General features: G+C 39.1%; 1 protein-coding gene across 4 annotated transcripts in view; it reads left to right on the top strand.

Annotated features, from left to right (window-relative positions):
* The window catches only part of Epb41l3 (erythrocyte membrane protein band 4.1-like 3), a 173,146-nt gene that overhangs the window by 137,780 nt on the left and 12,599 nt on the right, over positions 1-22,767 (top strand). For all 4 annotated transcript variants that reach the window (XM_013027182.1, XM_013027179.1, XM_013027181.1 and 1 more), the window contains exons 11-14: positions 223-398; positions 3,857-4,077; positions 13,721-13,774; positions 17,947-18,138. In XM_013027182.1, the coding sequence (XP_012882636.1) occupies positions 223-398; positions 3,857-4,077; positions 13,721-13,774; positions 17,947-18,138 (643 nt within the window). The remainder of the gene's footprint in view (positions 1-222; positions 399-3,856; positions 4,078-13,720; positions 13,775-17,946; positions 18,139-22,767) is intronic.

Genomic DNA, 22,767 nt, shown 5'->3' with positions numbered 1-22,767 from the left:
ACAATGAAAGAAAGGAAGGCAGGTAGGAAGGAAGGCAGGAAGAAAGGAAGGGAGGGAGGGAGGGAGGAAGGAAGGAAGGAAGGAAGAAAGGAAGGAAGGAAGGAAGGAATGAAGAAGAGAAAGGAAAAGGAAAGAAAGTAGGGAAAATGGGGGAAAAACAGTTGAAAAAGTATTCCCAAATTGAATTAATTGTCCTGGTATTTTTTTCTTTAATATCTTTAGACTATTGTTGCCAGAAGCCCCTCCAAAGAAATTCCTAACCTTGGGTTCCAAGTTCCGATACAGTGGCAGAACACAGGCCCAAACAAGAAGAGCCAGCGCGTTGATTGATCGCCCAGCGCCTTACTTCGAACGCTCGTCCAGCAAACGGTACACCATGTCTCGCAGCTTAGATGGAGGTAGGCATCACAAACTGCCTCTTAAATCACTACTCAGCAAGGTGTCTGAAGCCAGGAGGGCTCTCCTAAACCATACATCATCTTGGGTATTGTAAATGAAAAGCAGTGTGGATATGGGCTGGAGAGCAGATTTTTTTAAGGTCTTCAACTTGAAAAATGACCTTTTATGGTAGAGTTACATAATATTATATCAACTTAGGTACTAAGGGAATGGAAAGCATAGCTTTTATAAACCAGATCCCTGAATTTATAGAAAGATATTCTCATTTTAAATACTGAAGTCATATATTCTCAAGTAATTTGTTTCTCTAGCCAGCCACTATTACCATGATTAGCAGGTTTGTCTTGGGCTACTTGTTTCACAAAGAAAAGTATCAGTTAAATTTGTCTCTTACTAACATATTGTAGAAGTAAAATATGGCCTTAATCCGTTCACTGGGGAAAACTGGGAGAAAGGAAAACCCCTGTAGGCCAAGATAACATTGCCATGTGAATATTCTCTACTGCTTAGTTCAATGTGTGAGACAGAGCCCTAGTCACTTAGGTGACTTCTGTAGGTCTTTTAGTAGAACTATGTTTTGCAGGTCTTTTAGTAGAACTGTGTTTTGTTTCACAGTTGTGAGTTGCTTGAGGTATGCTCCTGTTTCAAGGCGTGCCAGTGATAATGATATTTGGAACCTGAGTCACAGGCAGGCCTCTGCCTTCTAATACAAAGCAGCTGGTGATTAGTTGTTTACTCAAGGCCCAGCCTATGAAAACAAAAAGAGCTAGAAATTTTTGACATGTGTGTATAATTTTAACAAATAAATATAAATAGGAATACAATTACAAATGCCTGGGACCTTCTCCTTCCTCTCTTCTGTTTGCATCTGTACCCCAAAGTATCTCAGGTCCCCCACCCTTCTCTCCACAGCCCAGAGTGGCTGGTGGGCTCAGATATTTTATTCGTTGCTGAAACAGACTACTTCCTAAACAAATACTTTATAGTTATGGAAGAAAATCCCAAGTGTATTATGAGTGTCATGTTATTTGTGTTGCTATTGGGATAGAAACCATTAAATGCATAGACAAATACAGACTAAAAATTAGACTCTATTACCCTCTGTCTGGGTGATGGCTGGAAAATAATTTCAACTCTTTACATCTTGGTTTTAATCATCTGAGAAATGGGAGTAAGGCCATTGTCAACAGTGTTGCTGTGAACCCTATAGAACACATATATGGAAGCGGTTAAGGTATAGCTATACTTATAACTATCTGAATAATTATTCTCCTAGACTTTTGTGAGCTAGCCTTAGACATTCATTACTTTTTGAATTCACAGTCTGCCAACTTTGAGTTGAAAATACTACTTAAGAAAATTCTACTGATGCCGGGCGCTGGTGGCTCACGCCTGTAATCCTAGCTACTCAGGAGGCTGAGATCTGAGGATCATGGTTCAAAGCCAGCCCGGGCAGGAAAGATGTGAGACTCCTATCTCCAATAACCACCAGAAAACCGGAAGTGGCACTGTAGCTCAAGTGGTAGAGTGCTCGTCTTGAGCTGAAGAGTTGAGGGACAGCGCCCAGGCCCAGAGTTCAAGCCCCACAACTGACCAAAAAAAAAGGAAATTCTACTGAACATATACAAGCTTTTTTTCCCTTATGATTAACCCCCAAACAAGACAGTGTGACAACTATTCACAAAGGATTTGTCACTATTCACATTACATTAGTCATGACAAGTCATCTAGAGATGATATAAGTTATCTAGTGTATCCAATAGGATGTGCCGCGTTCTGTGTAAACACCATACTATCTTATATAAGGGACAAACACCACACATGTTTGGATTTGAGCAGGCAAGGGGTTGCTGAAAATGATACCATATGAATACCAAGGGAAGTCGACTATTCAGTGTCTTCTCAGATTTCTGGACACTGTACTTACAGCCAAGCCTTAGGAATAATATATTTATTAGGATTGTTTTGAGTTGAATTAAGACTTTGAAATGTCCTTGTAAATACTGAAGCTTTTCTTTCTGCTCTGTCCCATCACTCTTCTATAACAAACCTCCACTAGCTATTATATATCCTCTAAGTCAGTATTTAAGGACCTTTCATAGAATCACATGTTGTTTTCTTGAATCCACCCACTTGGTTCAGTGATGTGCACCCAGGGGAACATGTTTGTTGTGAATATTGTTTTCCTCATGACCTTTTGTGTGATAATGACATTTGAGAAGACAGAAGACAATTGTGAAGTCAATGTACTAATACCCTGCTGTCTCTTCCTCCTTGCCCAAAAGTGATGTTAGTATGTCTTGTCTCACTCTTTTCAGTCCTGCCAAATCTAGTATGTTTTCTGCTCCTGCTGAGCTGTGTGCTATGGCTGCATGTTGGAACATGAAATGCTTTTATGCAAGATGGCATCTTATACCCAACAGAATAACTGGTTCATTAAGACACTGTCTCATGGAGCATTTTCATCAGTATGAAGCAACATAAAATATCTTAGTGAAAATATTTAAGAGCTTCAGGTATTAAGTTTTCAGAAAAAAAAGATTTTTTTTCCAGTCTTCATTTGTATTTTACAGATCTGAAAATAGGAATGCAGATTATATTTTGGCTGTGATCAGCTACTGTATATTTGAAAAGCGGTGTTCATAGGTTTCAATATTTTTATGATATCTAAAGCCTAAAATTAGGAGTAGCAAATTTTAAATTTTAATTAAGGAACTCTTTCACTAAGACATTTTGGCTGGGATGTGTTTGCATGCTTTACATTTGCATGGATTTCATTTAGTACCATTTGTCTTATTTTTCCAAAATGTTAGAGATGTGAATGAATGTATATGCATACCATCATGGCAGTCTGTGTAGAAATGAAAACATCTCCTTACTAAAGTTGGGAAGAATTACCATCTGAATTTTATAATCTCTGCCATGATGGTTAATTTTCATGATGACCCTTGAGTCTTTTATATTAGAAGTGACAGACTTATCCGTGTTAGATAATAATAGAACTACATCAATGCTCCTTAGTAAATGGCACTTCCAAAGAGACATGTTCAAAGGCAGATGTAATTGAGTAAGTTGCCTACTGGAAATGTCACTGTGAGTCATTGAGCTTGCCACTGAGTATCTGGTGAATGTACCCTACCAGGGGTTCTTTCTTCTACCCACCTCTGTCTTCATATACACTCTTGCCCCAGAGATCCTTAGAATGGGTAGGATTCTTCTGGACTTCAAGACATGAGCATTTAAATAATTTTAAGACACTAGTTTAGGTGATAGAGAAAAAGGAGGCTACTGTAGTCCCTGGGTAATGGTTCCTACAGAACTGATTGATCTTTTCAAGACAAGCATGGTATTTTGTAGTGGTATGTTTTTCACCAGTAATAAGAGAATATGATGCTGTTGATATGTCTTCTGATTTAACTATTTCAGATTTTATTTCTCCAATTGTATTTGCTTTTAGCATCAGTGAATGAAAACCATGAAATATACATGAAGGATTCTATGTCTGCTGCAGAGGTTGGTACTGGCCAGTACGCCACAACAAAGGGCATCTCTCAGACCAACTTGATCACCACTGTGACCCCTGAGAAAAAGGCTGAGGAGGAACGCGATGAGGAAGAGGACAGACGGAGAAAGGCCGAGGAAGCCACGCCAGTGGCGGCAGTCCGGCATGAGGGAAAGGTACAACTCCCAGACTGCCTCTCAGAGCACCTCAGCTTCTCAGCAGGCTAGATCATTCTCAGGATATAAACCCAGAATAGGTTAAGATGGAGGGGTGCTCATATTTCAGCACTAGTCATATCTGTGTCTACTTCCTAATTAATATTCCTGTTTTAACATTTTTCTTCTAAGAATCACTTTCTTAACTTCTGGAAGTTTTTTTACTTTAGCGAGGAATGTGCTATATATAAGACTTTCAACAGCTGTCCTTTAAGTCTCCCTTAAAAAAATGTTTTTGGTAGTATAATCCATGTTTCTGTTTGGGTTCACATTTCACAACCAGTAGGAAAGCTGCTTTCTTTGTTTCTGGCCTCATTCTCCTACCCAAGGGTAGTGTGATTTTTTTTTAATCCACAGTAATCACTAGTCTTCTAGTTACAAACCGGTCAGCACAGGAATGAGAGGCCATGTTTTTAAAAAAAGGGATCCTCAGGCATCAAGTTGCAGTGGGAGACAAAACGTGAATTTAGTAGCAATTCCTCTGGGTGTTCTATTCATTCCCTTTCGTGACATCATCTCCCTCCCAGTGAAATTTCCTTTTAAACATTGTTTTTGAATGTCAGGTTTATTTGTGGTGATCTAGTACTGTAAAGCAACTTTTTTAGCAAAATAACTTAAAATTCAACACATTGGAAGATTTATATATAATAGCAATGGATAAGAAGAGTGGCCTCTGGCATGTACAGGGTACAGAGAAAGAAGGATGTCCGAGAATAAAGATGCCTGTTACCCTGAAACGTGAGAACATTCTGTTTACAAGTGCTCTTTCAAATGTGGGCTCTTGTAATGTCGATGAATGTGAGATAGAATCACCACATCGGCCCTATAGAAAAACTTGATAGACATCTTAATCAGGTAGATCAACAAACAAACAATTTCCAGAACTAAGGTTATGACTCAGTGGTAGAGCACTTGCTTAGAATAGAAAAAAGCCTAGATTGGATGCCCAGAAATTACAAAAAAAAGAATTTCGGTAGCATGTTAGAATAGTCCAAATGACTCAATCCATCATCTTCCTAATTTTGTTTTTTGAGGACAAGATCTTTTATTTGACAAACACAAAAAGACACCCAGAGTAGAAACTATAGCAAGACTATTCAATGTACAATGTGTTTAATTCTAAAATTTGCTCTTACACTCTTCCTGTCACTTACGTCAAGGCCAGATCTTAGCTGGAACAGGAAACGAAGGTCACAGACCTGCAAGCTGACTGTGTGGTTCTTATACTTGATTGTTGCAAAATCGCTTGCATCAACAAATGGTTTTCATGAATGTGTAAATCCGAGGCATACAGAAGTAAATGATTTTTAGTTTACTCCCAGAGTAGGTCCAAGTACTCTCCCCTTTAATTTGATTTTTTAAAGACCACCAGGGGAGTCTTTAAATGTAGCCCTCAGCTATCCTCACGTTATGCCCATGATGTGATGGGTAAGTTAAAAGACAAAGAAAATGACTACCTTTCTAGTCTGAGTCTCTGAGAAGTCAGTACTTAGTAGAGGGAGGCACCTTCAAGGCTGGAGCTGAGCTTGAGTGCTTAATAGGCACTGGTTGCCTTCCTCCTCCCCAACCCCCAGTGCAAAGCTATCTTTTAGAAAGTAGTTTAATAAGCAGCATGGAAGATTAAACCACAATTTTATTCTTTTCCATTTTCAAAGAGTAACAGAGAAGGGGTACTTATTTTTAACTAAATGAAAAGGTATTACTAAGCTTACTTCTTAGAAGATGGGTCCCCCAGGTTGTTTGAAAAGAAGACATATTTCTCCAGTTACTGATGCAGCCAGGTTTAGGACATCACCTCCCTGGGTTCAAACAGAAGGATTCTTAAATGTTTCTTCCTAGTCAAACGGGATTTGTGCAGGTTTCTGTTAAATGCCAAATGTGAGAGTTTGGGAACCGGTATATCTGTCTCATAGTCAAAAGAGACACTTCTAATGCTCCTATACCCAAGATACATTTTATTTTTGCTTTTCTTTCCTTCTGTTGCTATATTTTACCACTTCTGCATGGGTCAGGCAGCAGGATGGTTCCATGCTGTTAGGTTGCTAGGCAAAGCACACATACAGACATGAACACTTGCATGCATGCACGCACACACCAACAGCACCAGCACTAGCAAATTATCTCCAGACTCTCTGTGCCAAGCTATTAACAGCTCCTCTGTTCTGTCCAGGGCCTGCTTGGGGTTTGCTTGCTTCCTTTCCTCCTGTTCTTGTCCAGCAGCCCCTCTACCACCTAAAGAGGAAATTGAATTTGGGACTGCGACGGCTCTACAGAATAGAATTAGATTTCCTTGTCCCATGAAGGTTGGCACTCACTAGGGAGCACTTTTGTGCAACTGCTTGCTTTATCTTTGTATTAAGGACACAAACCAAAGGTATAAACATGCCTTTATCTGTTAAGAGCAATCACAAAGCTGAAGGATTGTCTTTTCTATTATTTAGGGACCACAAATAATAGAAACTGAACACACAGAAACCATGTTACAAGAAAACACATTCTTTTTGACATTGAGCTTGTTGAAACCACTTACCTGAGTTGAAGTTCCACTTATATCCTTGATAAAGGAGCCAAAAGAGAAGAGTTTTCAAAATGAACCTCAGTCCTTTTGGGGGGGAGTCAGAGTTCCTGAAATACTAATTGTTGAATATCCTCATTGTAACTACTCAGCAGATAGGAGTGGGGCCAGAAACTTCTTGATTGGGAAATCTAGCTGTTTGGGAATGTCATGTCCCAAGAAGGCAACATGTGTTTAAATAATCAAAATTTTAATTGGATTTAATTTTAATCCAGCTAAACTATGTGGTGCATGCCTGTAATCCTAGCTACTCAGGAGGCTAAGAAAGTCTCTGAGACTCTTATCTCCAATTAAGCAGCAGAAAACTGGAAGTGGAACTATGGTTCAAGTGGTAGAGTGCCAGTCTTGAGCAGAAAAAAGCTAAGTTCAAGCCATAATACTGGCACATACCCACAAAAGAAAAAAAAAGGAAAAGAAAAGAAAAAAATAGATCAATCTATTATCTGGAGACAAGAGAAGGTTATTGAAAGTCTTGATTTTGGTTTAGCAGAGATTTATGTTTGCTCTCAAAACCCAAGCACTTTCTCAGGATCTCAGTCTAAAATGAATTTTTTTGACCATGGGAAATGTATACGATGTGAGGGTTGTCCACACATACCTTCTGCTCTGACTCTGACATGAAATTCCCACCCCAGGGTGGGGATGATGATGGTCTCCTGGGATTTCTGTAGCCATCTGTGACAATGTTGGCATGCAGCTTGACTACTTTAAAATTCACAAGCAAACCTAGCGCTAAAACTCTTGTTTGACAATTTTCTAAGAAAAGTAACTAATTGCAGTTTTCTTTTTGTCCCTTTGCATCTCTGTTTGCTGCTTCCTGTCTCTCTCTCTCTCTTTCTCTCTCTGTCTCTTTTCATATCAGTCACCTAGGCATGGCACTGACTCATGTCCCTTGTCACCCTCATCTGCCCATTTTGACCCTACATCTCCCACAGAGCTCCGTAGGAGATGTAAGGAGAATGAACGCAAACCACCAGGTTCCGAGCTGCTGCTAGCTGAGCATTTGCCTGGAGAGCCTGCCTTGGATAAGGACAGCCAAGGGAAGGCTTACATAGGGGATCAAGATGTAGCATTTAGCTACAGACAGCAGACTGGCAAGGGAACCACCCTGTTTTCCTTCTCCTTGCAGCTCCCTGACTCTTTCCCCTCGCTCCTAGATGATGACGGGTACCTGTCTTTCCCCAACCTGTCTGAAAGCAACCTCCTACCCCAGAGCTTGCAAAATTACCTCCCCATCCGCTCCCCATCCCTGGTACCCTGTTTCCTCTTCATCTTCTTCTTCCTGCTCTCCGCCTCCTTCTCAGTGCCATACGCCCTCACTCTCTCCTTCCCTCTGGCTCTGTGCCTCTGCTACCTGGAGCCCAAGGCGGCCTCCTTGAGCGCCTCCCTAGACAATGACCCGAGTGACAGTTCAGAGGAAGAGGTGTGTACCTCGGCATAGAACACACTTCCCCTGCGTGTTCCGTGCTTCAGTCCGAAACAGTGTTAGCCGGCTGCTGCCATAGTGGTCTGACTTTCAGAGCCTCATTTATTGTTTGTGCCAATTTGTTAAGGTTTTGTGTGTTGGGGAAGGGGGTTCAAGCCGGGAGGGGTGGGGTCCCTGGGTTAGGCACAACACCATGTGGACGTAGAAGTCTGGCCAACTCAAAGTTATTCTGCTGCCCGTTGAGTTCTAAATGGGCTGAAGAATCCAACTAGAAATGGATTTCAAATAACCTATTTGCTGCGTAAAAGACCAGGGCTCACTTAGAGATTCTGTTCGGTTCCTTCCTAATAAAGTAAACCACATGTAGGACAGCTAAGTAGCAAATAGCTTTCATGTTAAATGAGATCAAGGAGACAGGAGAGAGTACCATCCAAAGAGACACCATCACCTGGGAAATTCTGAAATGCCTCCTCAGCCATCTTTGATATTTCTTGTCCTTGTTACTCTAAGATGGATCCTATTCCACTGTGCATTGGGTCAGAAAGAAGCCTATCAAGGGCTGGGAAGGTGGCTTAGTGGTAGAGCGCTTGCCTTGCATGCCTGAGGCCCTGGGTTCGATTCCTCAGCACCACATAAGCAGGAGGGAAAAAAAGCCGGAAGTGGCGCTGTGGCTCAAATGGTAGAGTGCTAGCCTTGAGCTGAAGAGCTGAGGGACAGCGCCCAGGCCCAGAGTTCAGGCCCACAACCGGACCCAAAAAATTAAAATTAAAAGAAAGAAGCCTATCAAAGTTTAGCTCATCAGTCATTGGTGAGGCTAGAACAGGACTAGAAAGAACCATATGCGGGACAGTAATGTCTCAATGGAATCAGGAAAAAAGGTTTATTTACGGTTTCTCTGTGTTATTAAAACAAGTCTCACTGGTGCAAATTGTCAGACAGCAGCAATCCTTCAAATCTAGCATAAGGCAGATACTCCCCACATCTGGACTGGGTGGTGAAGTCTTGGAAAGTGGCACTTAGTCAGGTGTGCATATAGTTGAGAAAGAACCAGAGCTTTCAGCCTGCCAGTTTCTTATCCCTCTTATCCAACAAATGGATGCGATAACATAGCCAGCAACTTTTGCTCTTAAGTCCTCACCTTTCTCTAAGGCCCTGTGAACAGTACAACTGCTTGACTTCAAACTAAGCACAGGGAAAAGAATAGAAGCTGCCCGCAGTGGCTCTGGCTGTCATGACCTCACTCTCCTGCCCCTCTCCAGCCCGCTCCAGCTCTCCTATATCCACCAAGAAAGAGCTTTTGTGGCAGGAGACAAGACAAGCAATTCTTAGCATTTAAAAAAAAGAAGTCGGGGCTGGGGCAAGGTGGCTCAGTGGTAGAGTGCTTGCCTTGCATGCATGAGACCCTGGGTTCGATTCCTCAGCACCACATAAGAAAAAGAAAAAAGCCAGAAGTGGTGCTGTGGCTCAAGTGGTAGAGCGCTAGCCTTGAGCTGAAGAGCTGTGGGACAGTGCCCAGGCCCAGAGTTCAGGCCCCATGACTGGACCTCCCCCCCAAAAAAAAGAGAAGTCACCAAGTCAAAGCAACACTACAAAAAGAGTCTATTCAGTTCTGAGCAGCCCCTGGGAATACACAGAGCTGCTAAGGTGTTTCAGGACCTGTATTTAGTGGTATCATGACATTGCTGTGTGAAGCAGAAGAGAAAAAATATATATAAATGATCTCAAAGGTGCTCTAAAGTCTTGGCTTTTCCATTTGTTATTGCATAAGAGTATTTTTTCAATGTTAACACATATGTACATACAAATAGGTAACTATTCTTATATCTGGAACATATTTTGAAAACCTCTTTAAATCCTAGGCTTGAATATCAACATTTCTCATAGTACAATATTATTTAATAGTATAAAACTAGCACCCACTCCAATTAAGAATAGCAGAGTGTCAATAAAGTGGATTTCTAACATAGAGATACATTTTTTTCCATTAACAGAGCAATGAGTCCTCCTACTAACATAAGCTGGAGAAAAGAAGATTTCTAAATTCTCACTAACTGCTTGAACTTCTGTATAGCCTGCCACACAGACCTTGTGCCTAATCCAGGGAATACATCTTGTAACCCGTGCATGAGAATTAATGTGAAACTTGGGCATGTCTGCATTACATCAGCAAAACAAATCACAGCACCCACTGTTGCAAGCTAGTGACTGAGGGGTGGCAACAACTCAGTCCAAGCTATCCTTGTAATACACACAGCTCTGACTCTGAATTAGCACTGACCACTGTACTCTTCTCTCTCTTTTCTAGCCTCAGTTAGCCTGTGACAGCTTTCCTGTCAAATACAACACCAGGTATATTTGGCCATCTGTTCCATGTAGATTCTGTACCTCAGGTGTTAAGACCTTCATATTCCAAGGTCCACATGAACTAAAGAAATCATATTGAGGTCATTGTACTTTTACGAATTGCCATTTGCTTACATGGCCTATTTTATTCTCTGGACCTCCAGCACTTTGGCAGCTGAGCTAGCTAACTTGTTAACATACAGTTCATCTCTGTCACTTGTGTTTTACAAAAACACTAATGGTAGTAATTCTTTTCACATTTCTCATCTGTTATAGCAAATTAATCAGTTTGTCTTTCTCAAGCAAACCCCCTCAGTATAGAAAGCCTAGCCATCTCAAGCTATAGAATAGCCAACCAATCTTATTTTTTGCAGAATGAGATATAATATCTCAGCATCTTTCAATATACAGAAGAATTCAGCTAACTTGTAACATAGAATGTCATTACATATTAATTTCTAAGTCATTTGTTGATAATACTAATTAAAAAGAGAGATTGGAAGAATTGATTTATAAACAATTCAAGTTGTGTAAAGATAATTTATGTGGTAGTTTTGACATGCCATACATTTTGCAATTTTTTGGAGTTGTAGTACACTATATATATAATATTTGCTGTAAATGCTGCTTTATTCAGTTTCCATTACTTCATTTATTGATTGCTTATTGATCAGGCACTATGCTTGTTGACTGACTATATGATAAGTAGGAATTTGAGAGTCTACAGATGATTTGGTTCTTTGTTTTAGGGGGATGTTTTTTATATGGGGGGCTCACGATATTGCTTGGATGGCTTTGCACTCTAAATTCTCCTGCCTCCATATTCCAAGTAGCCAGGACTGCAGATGTGTGCTACACTACCTTTATTTGGAAGTGCAAATATGGCAAAGATAGTGTGATAGTGTACATCTAGGAAAATTAGTAATAATTATGCAATATATTGGTAACAATATATTATGATTATTATGGGCAACTCTCAGTGCTAGCATGAGACAATATATAAAGTACTTGGTCCATTATCCAATATGGTTAGCGCAATTATCTTCCTCAGTTTCCAAGAAGAATTAATTAAATTGATTAAGTGATTAATTAAATTATGGATTAAGATATAAAATAGGCCTAATTATCACAGGCTTGAACAGCAAGTATTTGAGGGTATGTTAGTCTGATATCAGATGCCCTCACTCTTACCTTCAGCTCAACTCTAATGAAAAGATGTTGGAATGATAATTAAATAAAGTTTAAAACCACAGAAAATAATCCAAAGAGGAGAAAAAATACCTTCAGACCTTTAGGCCTATTTGACACAACTAATTAGGTCAAGAAGCATATACCATTCTTAGTTTTTCTTTTTTGCCAGTCCTGGGGCTTGAACTCAGAGCCTGGCCACTGTCCCTGAGCCTCGCTGTGGTCAAGGCTAGCTCTCTATCACTTGAGCCACAGCACCATTTCTCGCTTTTTTGAGTAATTTATTGGAGATAAGAGTCTTTCAGGAACTTTTCTGCCCAGCCTGGCTTTGAACCACGATCCTCAGATCTTAGCCTTCTGAGTAGTTAGAATTACAGACATGAGCCACTGGTGCCTAGCTTCTTGGTTTTTCTTGAAAGCTTAAAAGATCTTAGTATATTCTATACACTTGAACAGTAGCCTATCTCTTTCTTACTAGCTGAAATTGATCTTTCTATCAGTTTTGGAAGCCATGCTAATATTATAGTAGGGATTACACTTGTAAGAAAACTTAGGTGCTTAGTTACATTTTCTTTACAATCTACTGAAAATTGTTTACATCTTGGCTTGATCGCAAGGTACGACCCTCAGATACACATTCTAATCATGCATTCTAGTTTAGAATCCCTTTTAGTTTAGAAATACATAAAATGGAAGAAAACAGCTTGGCCAGTTACATTGACAGACACAGGACTCTCCTAGTTGTCACTTTTTGTCCTTGTCCTTTGGAGTGAGAAATTTTTATGAGACAGATCTACAGCCATACAAGGCTCAGCTCTGGTTTTTGCTTTCAAAATGTCATGTCTCAGCTGGGCACTGGTGTCTCACATCTATCATGCTAGCTACTTAGAAGGCTGAGATCTGAGGATTCAAAGCTAGCCCAGATAGGAAAATCCATGAGACTCTTATTTCCAGTTAACATGTAAAAACAAAAAAAGCTAGAAGTGGATGCTGAAATGGTAGAGCACCAGCCTTGAACAGAAAAAGTTAAGGGACTGACTTTAAGGTTCTGACTTTAAGCACCCAGAACACACACACACACACACACACACACACACACACACACACACACTTTGATGAATGGATTTTTCCAACGATTAACATGTAGAGGGAAAATTAGTTATGAATAGAGCAGTTAGACAATACTCCAGTATCCTGTCCATGGCTATACTCTTCTCAAGAACATTTTCAGTCATAAACCTCTTTGAAATAGATTAAAAACCAACTCTGAGATTGCTATTGGAAATCTAGGCTCTATTAAATGCTGTGCTTTGTTTTATTTGTTTTAAATAGATGTCTCTCTCATTCTCTTTCTCTTTCTCTTGACTATTATTTGCATCATTTGAATGATATTTCTATCATGAGATATACCTGTCATATTGGAGGGTGGATGCTAAAACAGTCTATTAGCAGGACTATTTGGAAGCTGAGGTACATTTTTCTCCATAAAACATTTGCCTGTGAGTCACTGGCATGTGTTTTTGGTTATCAGGAGGTAATGCAGACGGCCTGGTCGTCATTGATAGATGTAAATTATCCAGTGGTATAAATGAGGGGCTGAAAGTCCAGTGACTGTTACAGTAGCTTCTTATGTCAATTTACATTTTCCTTTATCTTTCAAATATGACATATGACAAGAATAAATAATACGTGTACACCTCAATTTTATTTCATGAAGCATTTTGAGGAGAGCTTTGTTGGGATGTCAGTGAACAGGGTGGGAGGAGATTGACAAATTGGGTTTCCTGAGATGGTGAGGCAGACAGGTCAGGGTGGCCCCGGGCAGTGAGTCAGGCCCTGCAGCTCCTGCAGGTGGTGTGTGCCTCGGGTCTTCCTTGGAGGGGCTCTGCTGATGACCCCTAGCTCTGGCTCTTCCTTTGCTTTGCTTGAACCTGCATTTCTGTGGGAAAGTAGTATGGCCACAGACCCCAGAGAGGGCGCATGAACATCTCTGCCTGTGTGTGCCCTGTTTGACCAGATGGGTTTATTTTCTGTCTCTGCTTCCTTCTGGATCCTGATTATGTGATCCACAGACTGACAGCGAGCGGACTGATACCGCAGCTGATGGGGAAACCACAGCCACAGAGGTGAGTGTAATTTAAAAAAAATAATAAAAATAAAAACAAAAAAGGCCTCCTGGCTGGAAGTGACCTAAGGAAAATGCCTTTGCAGTGGGTTATCTCTGCCTGCAGGGATTCTGTGTGTTGTCTTATGGAGTGGAGATAAATTCTAACTTTCAAAATAGGAACTAAATGTATCTCCTACTGCCTTAGACCAGTGGTTCTCAGCTTCTGGTGTGCATCATCCAGAATCACCTGGAAGGTCCTAGACTGGTGTTTCTCCTTCCAAGCTGCAGAGTATTTACACATCTCACTAATTCCAGCGATGCTGACTGTGTTGCTCTGAGGATCATGTTTGGGAGACCACCTGCCCAAACAGACAATACCTTTAAAAAGAAAAGAAAGGATTCTCCTATCTCTGATGAGAGGCTGTTTGTGTATGTCAGCAAGGATGAAGGGTCACACTTACTTAGCTTATTGGCTGGAGGTGGATCTGTTTTGACATCCAAATGGTCAAAATATTACTTGTTAAAATTCTGTTAACTCACTTTTATGGCGTGAGGCTGTAGCATAGTTCACTCATGAGAAATGAGTTCTTATTAAGGAAAATAAATTAGCAAGTGACTATTACTAACTATTGAAAAACTATTAGTATTTTACTGAACAAAATGTAATCACATTTCACAGGAGAAATACTGTGCTATTATTTCTCCTTCATTAATCCTTTAAGATACTATATATGTGTGTTATGTCATTTTTAATACTTGCTAGTCTATTTCCCACAGTACTAGCAGAATTTAGCTTATAATATACAATAAATTTTACTTTATATTGTGATTTTTACAACCAATTATACTGATTTTTCCTAATTGGTTATTTAGGATGAACTAAAATGTAAAATATATCGGTAAAAATGTATCAGTACATCACCTCACTGAAAATGTCTTTGGAAAAAAAAATCCATGATGACATTTTATTGTTTTTTTTTCCTTTGAAACACCAGAGTTCAATTCACAGTTTAAAAATCATAATTTTTAGAAGTAAAAGATAGCAATGTAAAACTCTTACCCAGACTTTTGTTCAGTCATGTGTTAATCTGCTACAAGTCAACTTATTTTTGTGCCAAATATATATTTAAAATTACATTTAAACATGATAAGTTAAACAGGACATTCCCACAGTGAGACCAAAGCAGGATATTCTGAGGGGAGGATCACAAAGGCTCAATAACTATATGAATATGATCATATAAGATGATACTTAATGAAATGAGCTCCAAGAAATGGAAACAAGAGATATTTTACTTTACTTTTTGTGGGCTTTTTTTTCTATTTTCCCCTTTGTTGCTGTTTTTTATTTCTGTACTTTTTGTCTTGTGTGTTGGGGAAGGGAAGGGGGGAAGCACAGAAACAGTGGGACAAAGGGTGAACTAATTCAGTAGTGATACTCACTAGATGCTATGTTGAAAGTGAACTATACAACTGTGAGGGAAAGGGACTCAGGAGGGAAAAACTGGGAGAAAATAGGGGAGGGGGTGACACTGTTCAAAAATAAATGTACTCATTACCTGATTTATGTAATTGCAACCCCTCTGTACATCACCTTTACAATCGAAATTAAAATTTACCATCTACAGCCATACCACCCTGAAAGTGCCCGATCTCATCTGATCTTGGAAGCTAAGCAGGGTCAGCCCTGGTTAGTACTTGGATGGAAGAAATTAAAATTTACCAAAAAATTTTACACCTCAGTTTTGTAACCTATACCTACAGGATAAATACACTCCAAAAATGTCATCAAAATCCTAATCTATACCAGAAATGGAAAGTGTTTTCGTGATGCTTTAGGTTTGTATGAGAATTTTAAATTTTATTATATAACTTTTTTACTTTATTGTTATTATAGAGGTGATGTACATACAGAGGGATTACAATTACATGAGTATGGTAATGAGTATATTTCCTTTGGTGCAGTACCATGTGTTCTCTCACTCTCTCTCAGTTCCTCTCTCTTATCACCTCCCACAAGTTATATAGTTCACTTTCATCAGTGTCCAGTGAACTCCACTGCTGGGCTTTTTCACCCTTTTCCCTTGAGTTCTGTGCCCTCCCCCACACCTTCCCATGAATACAAAGCATACAAGTGAATACCTAACTAGATTGAGAAGCCTAAAAATAGAGTGGAGAGTTTGGAGCCACTACAAACTTAATCATTAGCATCCCAGCAGCACCACACCAGTGTCCTGTGGTCCTTTTCACACTTCCCTTTGTTCACCTGGCCATTGTAGCACTAATACCCTGTGGAGTGTGTAGCAGAGGCACCCTTATCTCCATTGACAGATATGAAAACTGAGAACTAGACACACTAATTGATCTCCTTAAGGACCTTTTTTTTTTTCTTCTTTTTTTTTTTTTTTTGGTTGGTCATGGGGCTTGAACTCTAGGCCTGGACACTGTTCCCTGAGCTCTTCAGCTCCAGGCAAGTGCTCTACTGCTTGAGCCAAAGCACCGCTTCCAAGGAAACTTTCTTGAGTGTGACTTTGTTCTCAATTTCACTTTGGGTCTCTGCTTGGAACACAAATCCCAGGCCCTGGGTCAGAGAGCCATGATGAGAAACTGTCTTACATGCAGGTATTCGTGCCTTGCCCAACTCAACTCATGCTCAGAGAAGTCCAAGAATTAGATCCTTAAACTAGAAAGCCAAGGATAATGAAGTCGTTTTGAGATTTAATATATGTGTGTGTATATATATATATGGATATTTTTCTAAAACTCAAAAACTCTTCTGTTCTCATTTTTTAAAAATGGTAGTTGATGGCAGTTGATTTTTTTAGCTTTCCTACTAAACTCATATCAGTCTTTCCTCCTTAAATTTTCCTTTAGATTTAAGAAAACCAGTGTACCAGGAAAGGAGGTTGGTGTTGCAAGGACCTCTTTGTAAAATTATATGAACCTCAGCTCTCTGGTCCTCAAATTAGAGGTTGTAATAACTAAACTCATGAGATTTATTGTGAGGATTCATATATTACAAGAAGCAGGCATTATGTGTAATAATAACCACACATCGGAATTATAATGAGACTCCCCATATTTCTGGGATCACTTAGTGTCCAGTAAGGACAACCTACCAACAGCTCTGCCCCCACCTTCCCAAACACATATATCCACTTGTCCAATTGCCAGCTGCCCATGGAGCCAGGAAACGTTAACTCCTCTGTTCTTATTCAGCATCATAATATGTGTGATAAGAGTTTTGTGCTTTGTACATAAGAAAGAATTGCATTCGCATGAAAGAGCACACCAGTATCCAAACTTAGGAACTTTATATGAACCAGTTTTTCAATCTTAGAGAATTCCATGGTAAGACTTTATTTCCCACTCTTTCTTGATGCTGGCAAGTCGGACCAGGAGGAAGATGCAGAGCTCAAAGCACAGGTAGAAAAATGAAAATAAACCAAAACCCAATATGTGATAAGCCATTGTTTGTCTATGGTGCTCAGGTCTTTCCGCATGCTCTGTAGCTTTTAACATGTCTCTGGTGCATTGCATAGGATGACATGTTCCCTTGACTACTATGTCCCTTACTTTTTTCCCTTTTCTTTTCTCCACTTTTTTCAGAATAGTCTGATTAAGCGAATAAAGGGTGAAAATGTGTATGTCAAACATAGTAATCTTATGTTAGAGGTTGGTATTAGTATATACCAGTGCATGCTTGTGTGTGTATGTGTGTGTGTTTCCCTTCCGTTGCACACCTGTGGGCTCATACCGTGATGCATGAACTTTGTGCTCACCTGTTAGAAGTGGGGATGACTTCTTCTTTTTACTTACTCTGACTCCTAATTATCTCTTAGAAATAGATCCCTTTTCCTGGATATGTATTTATTTTCATTCTTTCCCGTTACATGTAAATTAAGCTCCTGCCAGTTTACCTTTTAAATTTTTCCTTGTTTTGTAATTTCAGATGCTTGTGTGAAACTAGATTTTTTTCTTTTCTTTGTCTCTTCTCTCTAGAAATACCACATTTTTGCCAGAGTATTTGTGGCAATGTTATGATCCCTAATCAATATTCAGTTTTCTTTTGATTACTAATCAGATTTATATTACTCATTTTTGTTTGGTTGGTTAGTTTTAAGAAGAAAGAGAGCTGAAAGGAAAACATACAGAAGATTAACTGTTGGATTCTTTGCCTTTTTCATCCAGGAGCTAGATAAAACTCAGGATGAACTGATGAAGCATCAAACCAATATTAGTGAGCTGAAAAGAACCTTTTTAGAAACCTCAACAGACACTGCCATAACGAATGAATGGGAGAAGAGGCTTTCTACCTCCCCGGTGCGACTGGCTGCCAGGCAGGAGGATGCGCCCATGATTGAACCACTTGTACCTGAAGAGGTCAGTATCCAATCTGGGGGGGGAATTGTCTTCCAGTCACTGATATCACTTCTCTTAGAACAGGGAAAATGGATTTGACCAGCTTCTGAGTAGAGAAGCTCATTTCTCATGGAAGGAAAACCACCACCAAGTAAAATAAGCAGTTGACTGGAGAAAGAGTAATGACCTTAGGTGGTTCTGAGAATCACCAAGAAGCCACAGGGAGACAGTAGTGCAAATCAGCTGATTCCAATCACACATCTAGATTATATAGCTAGAAGAGGCTAAGATACTATCTTAAGTAAAATCACACTTTTTTGGATATACATTCTTCTGCTTTGAGAAAATGCCCTGAAATTTTACTGGTATGTTTCTATCTATTGCAAAATGTCTACTCTTTGGAAGTGTAGCTCAAATGGTAGAGCACCAGCTATAGATGATAAAGCCAAATGAAAGCTTAGGGTTCAAGCCCCAATATTGCCTTTTCCCCACAAAAAATGACTAACTACTGTTTAGTGACTAGAAGTTAGTAGAATTTCAGAATACATTTTACTCTGATATACTACACCAGGCTTTTGAATCTTTTACTTGGTTTATATTTATAATTTGCTATTTTATCTAATTTATAATTGGTATTTATTTTAATGAACAAAACAGAGAATAGAAATTTCTTTTTAAGTGGGGAAAATTTTCTTTAAATGTATGACAGAGTGAGGATACAATTATTTCAACATCCATTATATTGCTGTAATATTGACTGTACTGTTTCCTGTTAGATACCATTATATTCTCTGTCTGTTTGTGTGTGTCTCTCTCTTGTTTCTCTCTCTCTCTCCTCTCTCTCTCTCTCTCTCTCTCTCTCTCTCTCTCTCTCTACCTTTTTTAAGTACCAGTACTGGGGTTTGAACTCAGGGCTTTTGGACACTGTCCCTCTCTGTTTTCACTCAGAAGTGGTATTCTGCCACTTGAACCACAACTCCACTTTCAGCTTTTTATTGATTAATTAGAGGTAAGAGTCTCATGGACTTTTCTGCCCTGGTTGGCTTCAAATTTTGATCCTTTGATCTCAACTTCATAATTAGCTAGGAGTGCTAGAAGTGCAAGTTTGAGACACTGGCACCGGGCTCCCTTTGTTTTGAAAACCACATCTTTCATGCTTTGTATCTATTAACATCCATCTTCTAAAGACCTCTTTATTGTGAACTATTTGTCCAGGAAGCTGAGACAGAATAGAAATGGAGAGAGACCTTTGTATACTCAAAGCGGTCTATATGCAATCCTAAAACAAGAGTCAAGTTACATCCATTGTTGATCATTTTCTAAGCCTCCTCTGAAAGCTATTTATAAAATGTAGCCAGCACATCTCTATCACAGCCAGTCCCAGGTCTAGCTGGCTAGATAGAAATACTTACCCATTTGGCTTACTTTGAAAAGGGCCCTTTATGCACAATAAATGGAAAACAATATTACCAAAATATGCCTGGTACCATTGAATATCAGTGCTATTCAAATTACTTGAGTTTCAAGACACAAACCTTTTATATCTAGTTTAAGTATTAAAGCTCTTATTTTACTAAGGATATCACTTTATGAATTATGCTATCATAAATTCAATTGTAATTGGCCAGGTTTGCCTTACTTTGTTTTTGCCCTCTTTTTTAGAAATAACATGCTGGCTCTACAGATATCAGATGCTGGGTTAAATTACAAACATACAAAATAAAAAAGTCACTTAGGAGACAGCTAGGGAAAGAATGTCATTGTCCAAAAAGAAACAGACTCTTTACCTGACTTGTATAACTGTAACCAATCTGTACATCACCCTTATAATAACAATTTTTAAAGATATTAAAAAGAAAATAGAATAAAAAGCCACCCAAAGAAAAACAAACAAAAAGGGAAGCCAAGTATTTAGTCACACACTAATAGTTGTCAGGTGATAGCCATTTTGTTTGTTTGTTTTGTTTTTGGGTTCGGTCATGGGGCCCGCACTCTGGGCCTGGGCGCTGTCCCTCAGCTCTTCAGCTCAAGGCTAGCGCTCTACCACTTGAGCCACAGCACCACTTCCGGCTTTTTTTTCCTTATGTGGTGCTGAGGAATCAAACCCAGGGCCTCAGGCATGCAAGGCAAGTGCTTTACCACTGAGCCACCTTCCCAGCCCATGATAGCCATTTTGAATGAAATATTAGATTATAACTTAGGGAAGTTAATAAGGGCATTTGAAAAGTCAAAGCCATTATATTCACAATTTTTTAACTTCTAATTAAATCCTGAATCTTAGAGGACAATATTAAGTGAATCCCAAAAGCATTAAAACTTTGAACAGATAATGTTTTGACAATACTGAACTTTCTTTAGATGTTGATGCCATTTTTATGTGTGTGCTAAAACAATGGAGAAGGCCAAGAAAAGAAACATGTCCCCCCAGAAAGGCAACACATTTAGGTTTTTAAATAAGAGATCCAAAGGTGACTTCTCTACTAAGTTGTATGTGAGACATCAGTGCTGTTATGCTAGTATGCCCAGATGAAATGGCAGGTGGTGTTTAGCTAGCTTTAAAAAAAAAACTCTAAACAAGACTGGTTGAATGTGACTATCAAAGGAGCTTCAAGTCTCAAAAGAAGAGAGCTTTCTTTAGTTGGTCAGATTATCACTGGACAGCAGGGCCAGGTAGAGAGGCTGCCATATTCCCTTCTGTTTCTCCCCATCCCCCCAGGATCTGATGGTCATCAGTGATGGCCAAGGTTTCCAGTGAGGGCCCTTGTAGCCTTAAACCAGAAAGTTTTCATGCTATAAATTGCTGCCAATTTCTATATTAAAAACATAGCTTCTACTACTAGTTTTAGAAAATGCAGCAGAGATCACCTTACTCTCCAGCAGGTCTAAATAAAATATAGTGATTTCAATTAAAAAAAAAAAAAGAACCTCGGGGAAGGTAGGGAGGGAAGGGATGGTAGGGGGAAAACAATGGAGGGGGTAACAATGCTCAATAGGAACTGTACTCATTACCTTGCTCATGTAACTGTAACACTCTGTATAGTATTTTTACAATAAAAAATTAAATTAAAAAATATAGTGATTTAAGAAATATATTGGGGGGTGTAGTCATGGAGATGGGAGGGCAGGGATGGTTAGGGGAAAAACAAAGGAGGAGGCAACAATGCTTCATGTAATTGTATCCCCTCTGTATGGTATTTTCACAATAAAAAAAAACTTATTTAAAGAAAGTATATTACTTAATTTAATGTCACTCTGTTATTTAATATAAACCACTTTAATCAAACTAAACCAAAAAGAGGCCTACTTATTTCCAAATGGAAATGTTTGACTTATTTTTTTAATTGACACCCCCAATTTAAGTAATACTATTAGTGTTAACATCAAGAAGAAACGTAAAGCAATGACACTAAACTTATGAGCCCAAGTTTAGTTAGGTTTAGTTTGGGTTTTTAATATATATCAGTACTAAACTATTGGGGGGGGGTAAAAAGTGTAATGACCATTGATTTTATTTGTTACATGTATGTAGTTGATTTTTTATTATAATTATTCATTCTGCAAAATGTCACCCACTTATGAACAGTTAGGAGAAAATTAGGATCAGAAATACATATGCACTAATAATGATTATTATGGCCTAGGAACTATATATGTTTATCATATATAAAAATGGTAATTCGATTGTCAGTGGTTTCAAGTGTTTGAGTTAATAGCAGATAAGTAGCAACAGAAAAAATTGACACGCTATTAACATTGGAAAGCAGGGCCCACCAAATAGGTTAGGTGTGTGGTCTATGCCAGGTTCCATGTGTATGGCTGCCCACAAACATTCCCCACAATGTCCTTATGATGCTCTTAGGCCTAGCCCATGCATCATTTAGTGGTTACTTGAAACAAAAAGTTTCAAACCAAGATTTTTTTAATCCATACCTAGTAATACCTCTGCAGTGCCAATATTGTCCTCTTTTTTGTGTGAGTAGATTCACAGTTGTACTCACTATATAATAGTGAATATGATGTTTATCATATACTGAATAGTTCCTTGAGCTAGACATGTAAGATATTTGACTCCCATTATTCCTAAATTCTATATTTTTAAATTCATCTACTCCCTAAAATTTACTTGTAGAAACTTAGTTGACAAAGAATGAATGACAACAACTGTGTGAATAAGACCTTATTTCCCAAATGTAACATGAGTGTGATTTTGATTTTTTTGGGGGGAGGGGGGTCAGTCGTGGGGCTTGAACTCTGGGCCTGGGCATTGTCCCTGCACTCTTCAGCTCAAGGCGAGTGCTCTAACTCTTGAGCCACAGCTCCACTTCCGGTTTTCTGAGTGGTTTATTGGAAATAAAGAGTCTCATGGACTTTCCTGCTCGGGCTGGCATTGAACCATGATCCTCAGATCTCAGCCTCTTGAGTAGCTAGGGTTACAGGCTTGAGCGCCCAGCGAGTGTGATTTTTTTTACAAACCTGAATGAAATGATTGGTATATTTGACTATATTCTAAACTCTGATAAATGTACATTTTTAAAATACCAAGCTCTCGTATCATTCTCCTAGGAGGTGAATTTAATTCTAAAATTTATCCCCTTATGTTTTCTGTTTCTGTCATTGATAGACATAGTTGAATGTAGCCTGTGCTGACAT

The sequence above is a fragment of the Dipodomys ordii genome, unplaced genomic scaffold (genome assembly GCF_000151885.1).
Source record: "Dipodomys ordii isolate 6190 unplaced genomic scaffold, Dord_2.0 Scaffold100, whole genome shotgun sequence".
In the NCBI taxonomy this organism is placed as follows: domain Eukaryota; kingdom Metazoa; phylum Chordata; class Mammalia; order Rodentia; family Heteromyidae; genus Dipodomys; species Dipodomys ordii.
This window is presented reverse-complemented; position numbering and strand designations above follow the sequence as displayed.